At 40.4% G+C, this 9,517-nt stretch overlaps 1 protein-coding gene across 1 annotated transcript; it reads right to left on the bottom strand.

Moving 5' to 3' along the window:
* Nucleotides 1-313: 313 nt before the first annotated feature.
* Nucleotides 314-4,050, bottom strand: LOC147459847 (putative serine/threonine-protein kinase PBL10). The gene is made up of 6 exons (XM_086511040.1): nt 3,599-4,050; nt 2,922-3,247; nt 2,152-2,287; nt 1,729-1,871; nt 1,307-1,430; nt 314-1,143 (listed from the first exon to the last, which is right to left on the bottom strand). The coding sequence occupies exons 1-6, from the start codon at nt 3,660-3,662 to the stop codon at nt 824-826; spliced, it is 1,113 nt and encodes a 370-aa protein (XP_086367166.1). The 5' UTR covers nt 3,663-4,050; the 3' UTR covers nt 314-823.
* Nucleotides 4,051-9,517: the final 5,467 nt, after the last annotated feature.

A 9,517-nucleotide genomic window follows, 5' to 3' on the forward strand; every position in this document is an offset into this window, starting at 1 on the left:
AGGATTTTATTTTTTAAAGTTCAATACTAATCACTAAGAATGTTTAGAGTGGTTAGACTGCAAGTTTAGGCTTAAAACATGGAATCTCTCTCTCTAATCCCAGATTTCAACGTGCCTTTCAAGTGGCATCAGATAACTTTTGCCATGCCAGTAAATTTTCTCCGAGATGAAGATCTTTTAACTACGACTGTTTAAAAGGAAAATAAGCTTTTCTATTTGGGTTGTAAAAATTGTTAGCCTGTCTCTAGGATTTCAATTAAACATACCTTATGGCTGTGATCTGCAGCTACAACAGAAAGGAACCAATAAAAGCTTGGACAATTTGCATAAAGATTTCTAAACCACCCTCTAACCAATGTTCTTTACATGACATAAAGAAGTGCCCCAAAAGCTAACCATAATTCATGGTCTTAAGGTACAATGGGTGTAACTTACCATTTGAAACTTCCACTAAATTTCAGCCCCGCAAATATTTCCCATATCATCCATTTACTCAAGAGTACAAAAAGCACTTGGATGATTCTCTCCCTTCTTTTTTTGTCTTTTACTCATAAAATTTAAATAGTATAGAAGCATCTCCCCACTCTCTCTACTTTACATAATCATATGCATTACATGATATACAATACCCCTAGAGTCACTTCCTTTCATCTTGGTTTTGAACAAGCTTTGCCCCCTCGTGCATGACACACACAATGCGTGCATTTACAGCAAGAGACTCACCATAAGGGCCCAAGGGCTACTATGTATATAAGCATTTCACAAATGCATTGCGGATCCGTGTTGTATGTGAGAGGGGCCTTCTTGTATATTAATTGGATTATCACTTCTTTCTTGATGATATCAGCAATGGCTCTAGAGACTCCACAACTTCTTTCATTAAAGGCCTTGCCTTTGCATCGTCATTCAAACACTGAAGAGCCAAGTTAGCAGTCCTATGGACTCCTTTGAGTGAATATTGGCCGTTCAGCTTCGGATCAATGATATGCAGCACCTTCTTCTTGTTGATTAGAAAGGGTTTTGCCCACTCGACTACCTTCTGTTCCCCATATGGTCGTTCGGTGTCCATTGCACGTCGGCCGGACAAAAGCTCTAGCAGCATTACACCAAAGCTGTAAACATCACTTCTTGTGGTTAAGTGACCTGCATGCCACAAAAATCTGTTAGAAAAAGCAAAAGAACCCTTACATTTGGCTCTGTATGGTGGTCATGTTTTAAGCCAAAAGTTTCAAAGGTTTTGAACTTAAAAAAGCACGCTCTGTTTAGAAGTGCAATGCAACATCATGAACGTAATGCACATTTGAACCTGTTGCAAGGTACTCTGGTGCCGCATAACCATAAGTTCCCATAACCCGTGTTGAGACATGAGTGTCATCTCCCATAGGTCCATCTTTTGCAAGACCAAAGTCTGACAGCTTAGCATTGAATTGCTGTGAACCAAGTTGCATAAACAAAATTAACACTCAAACAAGTGTGTGCTTATGCAGGCGTGCACAAACAAAATGAGAATATTCAAACACGTATTGCTGCAACCAAGTTGCATAAACAAAATTAACACTCAAACAAGTGTGCCCTTATGCAGGCGCACACAAACAAAATGAGAATATCCAAACACATATTGCATCAAGCACATTGCAGAGTGGTTGTCGTACCCATAAGACCTCACACATGAGCACGCACATACCCACAAACAGAGACACACAACACATATCATCTGAAGGAACTCACATCATCCAGTAATACGTTCGCAGCCTTCACGTCGCGGTATATCACATGTCTCTCTGAATCATGCAGAAAGGCAAGTCCTCTTGCCGAACCAACAGCAATTTTCATTCTGTTTTCCCAAGATAAGCCTTGTGTTTGGCTTCCATCTGGAAAAGTCAAGCAATACAAGCAAAAATCAAATTTACAACATTGTTTTTTCTTTTGGGAGTGCTACAGACATTTGGACTTGCGGTCTTTACGCACCCACACCAACATCTGCCCACCGAGCTATATACCAATAGCAGCTTCTCAATTACATGTATCATGTATGTGTATGTGTAAGTTTCCCTCTTTCAACAAGCAAGGCTGCCACTACTAACAAAAGAGATTTTCCATACAATTACACAAGAAAACATGTCTAGATCAACATAAAATGTAAGCACTTACAGCGAAAAAGGTGGCTTTCCAAGCTGCCGCGAGACATGTGCTCATAAACAAGCAGTCGGTTGATATCCTCAGCACAGAAACCAAGGAGCCTCACAATGTTGGGATGACGAAGAGCACCCAGAAATTTCACCTCAGTCTGAGTTGACATAAACAGTAACTTGTCAATTAACCTTCAGCACAATCTGGTATCTTCATTTAAATGAGAATGATGCGATGATGCTAAGATGTTAACACTCAAACTTCAGAATATATGTAGTGCAATCTATTACCGATGGGCTATATACATCGAGGAAAAAAATAACCGCTATTTATAGCCTAATGGCTAGTTTAAGAGGGTAATGAGGATCATTTGGCTATTTTACAAAAATCATTTTTCAGCCCAATTTCTAACTTATTGTGGTTTAGAAATTAAATTCGCGTAAAATACACCATAAATTGCTATTTTTACAGCAAATTTCAAAAGATTCGGCCCGAGTCCTATACTTATAGGTTACAGATGGACTGCCGTGAGCTCCTCCTTTGCTTAATTCACCCAAAGAGAAGTGTTCAATGGCAAGCTCCCCATTAACTTACACACACCAAGTGAACACATATACCCCTCTTTTATGACAGGTCCAAAGTGACTCCTGCTGGTTATGAAGCACAAGCCTTTTACCTTTTTTACACTAACTCTCCTATTGAGGCTTCATGATGTGTCTTTGTTAACATGCTAGTTAATAAATTTCATTGCATGCATTCGTGGTGCCGTGACAAGGAAAAACAAAACTTACCACCCATTCTGCGTGACCTTGCGTGCCTTCAAGGTTAAGCTTCTTTATTGCTACCGTCATTCCATGGCCAGGTTTTACAGGTGACAATGTTTGCTCATCAAGATACCCTTTATAGACCACCCCAAAGCCGCCCTCACCCAGCCTGCCATCGCTCCGAAAATTCCGTGTAGCTGCTTTCATTTCGCTGTACAAGAATGGACGCAAGATTCCCCCATTGGCACTCTTGGCACTATCATGCCTTGATACATCCCCATTACTGAAAGCTGATCCCAATTCACTTCCGAGGCTGGAGTCTTTGTGGGAGCTGCTCTTGGCTTTCGGTGTATCTGTTCAACAGGGGCCAAAAACAATTTACATATGAGTACACGGATTACACAGATCTCTGTTTCACATATGTATGCGCACTAAATGGAAGTTGCATAACACATGTTTGATGTACAGACACTAAAATCCAATTTCCCCACTACTTAAAAGGCTAATTCTCATATTTGCCTGTGTGTGTGGGGCGCGACCGCATATGCAGGCTTCTTTATGCACACATGTTGAAGATGTGTGATACATGTGTTTTGCAACATATGCTTGACACATAATTAGATGCAGGGATCGTGTGTGTTTGTGTAAACATGCGCATTCCCGTACTGCAGAAGAAGCAATGGCATAACTTGAAGATGTCTTACCTGATTTAGGGCTGCTGTAGAGCGGGCTCACTGTATTTGCATGTTTAATGCACAAATTACCCATGTGAGGATCACAAAGGATTCTCTGAGCAGAAAGGTAAGGCAGTTCGGATGGAGGAAAGGGTAGAGAGCAAAAGATCAGAGGTCAATGGCTTTCCCTCTACCCACACCCACAGCCCCCAAAATCGCTCTCTGAGTCAACAGGCTAGATTGTATCTGAGACCCACATGCGAAATCCAAGAACCCAAGAGTGGGAAAAGCAAAATCTTGAGCGAAAATCGCAGACAGGTACGCAATGCGAGCAGCGAGCAAGACAATCGAGAGAGGGACAGAGCACGATGGGCTTGACAGCGCTTCACAATGCTCTCTATGGGCTTCACTTGACTTCCTCTATTGCAGCTTCAAGGTAGTCCGCTGAGTCAAAAGTGTACGATGTTGTAGGACCTTAAGCTTAAGCGTGTTGGTTTTGTCCAAACGACCAACTTTACCAACTTCTTTCTGTAACTTGTTCTGATCACTTTCTTCTTGCAGAGGTGACTTCCCATTTTGCATGGTCAGCAGTGTTCATAGAAAACCTGTAAACAGTTACAATTAGCCTGCTAGGCTTTGGTTTCTACTTGTAAAATAAAAATTTACAATTTGGAAAAATTGTAAAAAAATTTCTAGTTTAGTTATAATTTTTAGAAAAATATGCAAAATTTTGGAGAAAAACTTGTAAATTTCAAAAGCTCAAATTTTTCTATTTGTTTGGAAAAATGTTCTTTGGGAACACTGATGGTCGGTTGTCTTGCAATGACTCTCATTCGTGAATCTGTATTTAAACGTCCTTACATGGCCTATCAACTCTTAGGGTGCACACATGCAATGCGTGCTCTTGGCGCCCAAGGATGGAAAAGAGGCTCAGGTCCACTGCCAGCCCTTACCCATTAAAGTGGCTACCACCTCAATCAAAACCCCTAAGAACCAACATTCATGGTCGTTGTCGGTGGTATGTTGCTTGCTTGGCGGGAGCATTTTCCACCGGCTCGTAGCCTTTGAAATTCCATTCAATTGTCGACCCTTCTGTCAGAGAGCTTTTTGGCGCTCTCTCTATCCTTCTCTCTCTAAACCGCATGCATGTGCGTGACATGTAGGAAATGCATCAACCGATTGTCCTAGATCAGTTTGTCACTAGTTGCCATGCATGTGCCCTTTGTATCCGTTGTAGCCATGAAGCTAGCAAGCACTTCTCATCTTCACATGTCTGCCAATGCTCATTGACCCCTACAATATTGCAAGTGCCCACTCCAGGTGCAATAAATGAGCTAGGAAGACGGGGAGAGAGAGAGAGGGAGGGAGGGAGGGAGACGAATGACTCATGTAGTTTGCTATTCTACATGAATTCCAATGCTCGACCTACATAATTCTTTAATGATGCATGAAATTATTGGGGGTAGTTGTGAATCACTGGATGAAGCTTGTCGACTAGTGCCAATTAGCAGTGGCGAACCTCTTTTCTTCCTTTTTCTTGTAAGAGGGACATTAATTAAGCATCTTCTCATGCATATGTATTTGGAGGTCATTGTAAGAGGGACATGAATCAAGCATCTTCTCGTGCATGTGTATTTGTAAGTCATTGTAACTTTTCATCTTGTTGGCTTTAGTAAAGCATGGAACTGTTCGGAGCAATTGTCGACCATCGGATAAAGCTTTTTCATATGATGGCCAACCTTTTTTCTTCCTAATCTTGCAAGAAGGGTTTTAACTAGCGTTATCATATGTATTGTAGGCCACTTTAAGAGATAGTTGACAATTGTTTTCCTATTTTTATAAAGAGGGGTGATTTGTTGGAACTCTTTCTCATTCTTTTATGTATGCCATTGTGACATTTCACCTTGTTATTTTTATGGGAATGATTAAATTTGAAAGAGTTGATTGCATTGGCATAACCCTGTATTATTCTTGCAATCTCTACATTATGGAGATGCATAAACATGGCTCTTGCCTAATTGAAATGGCCCTTGCTTGACCTTGTCTATATTGGTCACGAGGTGTTAAAGTAGGGATCAATGGTGGGAGTCAAAAGTATTGTGCTCCTATTGTTGATGGTTTATGCAACATAATAGTGGTTGGCAACAAGGAAAGAGGAAGGGTATCATGTTTATAGAAGTGGCATAATGAGTTATGTTGCATGAGCAATGAGCTTTGTCAGCAAGTCATTAGGAGAAGTTTGAGGTCTTGAATTTTCCTTGTAAGAAATGGTAGGGAGAGAAAATATTTTTCATTTTTTAAAATGTAAACAAGAAATATAAAATTCGAGGGAAAACTTGTAATGGAATTGGTCTATTTAATTTGAGAGTAGCGGAAATTAATGAGAGTACTTTTGAGAAATGACTTTGTGAGCATAGCGGGTGAACATAATTTGAAGATAGCAACATAATCATAGCAATTAGTTAACTTGGCATGAACAATACTTTTGCAAGAGAGATAATTTAGAGAACATGACAACAGTTGAGGACCGGATTTATGTGGATCCGGTCCCCCTCCATTAGGCATTTGTATTATGATTTCTCCCATTAAGAGAGACTTGTTACAATACAATCTTTGTGTTCCTTGTAACCTAGGTGATGCAATGAAGATGTAAAACTTCATGCATCACAAGCATAACATAAACTTGAAGAAAGCTTTAACTATCCCAAGCCTCAGTCCCAAGACCTCAAACACCTTCAAAGCTGGAGAGAGCTAGCAGGGAATGAGGGTAGGGAAGAGGAAGAAGAAACATTTCGTAGGAGAAAGAATTAGTTCCTCACTTATCATAACTCTTGTTGCTAGCATACATAATAGCATAGTAATGAAGAAGAAGGAGATGTCAAGCTTAAGCATTGAAGCATGGCTCTTGGTTGGATTTGTAGTCCATATCCAAGAGTGTTGGTGTAGGCTCTCAACCTCTACTTGCTTGGAGAAGGAGAGGGAGCTCTTGCACTTTGCATAGCACACAATGAGAGTGTTTGTGAGTGTGTGTGGGTGAGTATACCCCCTAATCAACCCCCTAGCTTGATTGGGTCGACCCCCCCCCCTCCTTGTAGCTAATGATTAAAGCTCATTGGACCCCTCCAGGCCTAGCCAATAAGAAGGAGGCATTACAAACAACAAGGGTAGCCTTGAGACAAGTGTCCCCCTTTCCCCTTTGAGAGAGAGGGCTAGATAAATGTTAAATCAATTTATTAAATCTCCTAAATTATTATTGGACCCCTTGGGTGGCCAACCAATAGGCTTCAGGCACACCATGAGGGCAACATGAGGAGGAACTTGACAAGTGTCCCTTTTGCTTTCTTTGTACCATGCATGCCTTGTATGAGTGTGTGGGTGTTCTCTCTCATCCTCCCTCATGTAGGGCTCGCCCCCTCCTTGTAGGGATTGAATATTTAACTTTTTGACACCTCAAGCCCGTCATGTATAGGTCCAGTTCCCACCACAAGCTTGGCTCTTAAGCACTTTAAGCTTGGGTTGGGTTCTCACCTCAAGTGCAACCCTAGCATCTCAAGCATGTCAAGCACCTCAAGCATCTCAAGCATTAAGCACATCAAGCGTCTCAAGCACCTTAAGCACCTTAGTCATCAAGCATGACAAGCAGGACAAGCACCTCGAGCTAGGTCAAGTTCCCGCGTCTCAAGCTCAGCCCTAGCTTACCTAAGGTCAAAGAACTTTTACACACATTATTGGAGGTCTTCAATGAACATAACTCTAAGGTCTTATGCTCCATTTGTTAGCCTTGCTCTTTGATAGACCATCTTTCATTTGGGCCCCTTTACCATTGGCCCCGTGTTGAGATAGATCTATAAGCACATGTCTATATCTTAACAATTGTTCCCGTTTATTCTCCCACATTAAGTGATCAATTTAATATGAGAAAATCATTTGGGTTGGTTAGATATTAAATATTATATTTTTTGACAAAACTCAACCTTTTTACTGGGTGCACGAGGTGTCACTTTTTGGGGACCCACATGTAGTGTCGTTTTCAAATCTCTTGAGAATGTGTCCCTTTTCCAAACATTCTCCCTCCCAATGCATAGTCTTTTTGTTTTGGTCCAAATTTCAAATTTTTCCCTACTCATTTCATCCTTTCTTTGCACCATATCCAACTCATCATCTTTCCCATATCCAAGCTTTGACCATGAATACTGCTAAGTGATGTATATATCATCTCCATGTTGAGTTGGAAGATAAATATTTCCCTCTGTGAGAAAGAAATAGGCATTGTGAAACTCCTCCTTTTGCCATTGAAGCATTGAGATCAGAGGAAAAGAATCACATTGACTATGGACGAAGGTAGATTGTATCCCATAGACCCCATCACCAAATGCCACCCCACCATTTTTCAACTGCTCTTCATTGATGAGATTTGTAGGAGATGGTATGAAAGAGCTATTAGGCTATACACAAAACCTTGCATCAGAGAGGGACATTCTTAAGTTAGAAAACCATTTGCTTCTACACTGGAATGACTCTCTTAATCAATAGCTTCAAGAAGGCAAGGAGAAGGTAAGGATCCTCCAATCATTGTTGAATACAGTCGTAAGAAAGAGGACAAATCTTGGGCTTATATAAAGGCAAAGGAAGTTGGAGAGTATTGAGAGTCTCAAGCGAGGAGGTGGAGGCTGCAGTAGAAGAATCAAAGCAATGAGGTAAAAATGTTTTTTTTTTAATTGATATCTTTGTCTTGGAAGTTGGTATCTTTGGGTGCTTTAGTCTTTATTTGTGTTTACCTCGGGTCTTTAGTTCAATCAGACTATTCACAAGGAAACGTGAGAGGTGCATCACAATCATTTTGTGAAGTGATTTGCTGAAAACCTATTAGGTGAAAGAAGATATAGGGTTTCTAGGAAGAAATACATCAACATATTTTTGCAAAGAATCAAGCTCATCAATAAAAACCTAAAGCAGTCAAGAGTGAAGGGGTCCTTGCTACCAAAGGTATCAATTGTTCAACACGCCAGTATTATAATTAATTCCAAGGTCATGGAGATTCTTGGAGAGCCTTTCCACATCAAAGACATATATCTTGGTAAGAAGAAAGAACTCAAGTTTAACTCTTTCAACAACGTGTTATTTGGCTTGAGAACTTCGCAAAAGGCAATGATAAAATTCTATGATCTTCAACATATTGAGATGAATGGGCAAAGCTATACTTGTGATCAAATTAGATGAAAGTGAAATTGTGAAGGGTAGAAAGCTTGAGAGAGTATCAATAACCCTCATGAAAAGAGCTCTTCATACCACAAAGGAAAAAAAACCCTAGAAATCTTAGGGTGCAATTAGAGAAGAACATTTGGTGGTTGTGTGCTTTTGAGGTTGATAATCAAGATTTTCATGTGTTAAATTAGGTGTTCCACCACACTAGTATCCCTGCAATAATCAAAGCTCAACAGACTTGGGGAGAAGATGTTGTTGAGGGTTTTGGTAGTAGGTACAAGGTGGAATGGCACACATGGGGGGAGACCTAAAGGTAAAGTGTACATACAATGTGTCAAGGGGTGCCAATGCCAAAATCCCCTATATCTACTATATGGTTGCAACAAAGGATCTGAATCTTGCTAATGGAACAAAGCCCCAAATAGTAGACACTCTAAAGATCCAAAGTTTCAAGTTATTTAAGATATTCCCCTTTCAAATGTCCATGTGTGCACATTGCATGCACTGTAGAATCATTAAGAAGATTGTGCACCTTTACATAGGGTTTTCATGGAAATCACAACCTTTATCAACAAGAGAAACTTCCATAAAAAGTATTGAGAGGGTATTGTCTCATATTGGACATCATGGAGAAATGTGGTGATTGAGTCAGTCTCCAAGAGGCCATCTAATGGAAATAATGTTCCTAGAAAAGCTTCTATTGGTGGGGTGAAGGCAAGGACATTCTTAGGATTCCATGGAAAA

The sequence above is a fragment of the Adiantum capillus-veneris genome, chromosome 4 (assembly GCF_014529385.1).
Source record: "Adiantum capillus-veneris isolate H3 chromosome 4, ASM1452938v2, whole genome shotgun sequence".
Taxonomy (NCBI): Eukaryota; Viridiplantae; Streptophyta; class Polypodiopsida; order Polypodiales; family Pteridaceae; genus Adiantum; species Adiantum capillus-veneris.

Excerpts from the sequence above, each read along its gene's own strand:
- LOC147459847 (XM_086511040.1), bottom strand. The coding sequence starts at position 3,662 with ATGGGTAATTTGTGCATTAAACATGCAAATACAGTGAGCCCGCTCTAC. Across the intron at positions 2,288-2,921 it reads AAGGTCACGCAGAATGGGTG|ACTGAGGTGAAATTTCTGGG; the intron begins GTAAGTTTTGTT and ends ATGTCAACTCAG. Across the intron at positions 1,144-1,306 it reads ACCAGAGTACCTTGCAACAG|GTCACTTAACCACAAGAAGT; the intron begins GTTCAAATGTGC and ends TGTGGCATGCAG.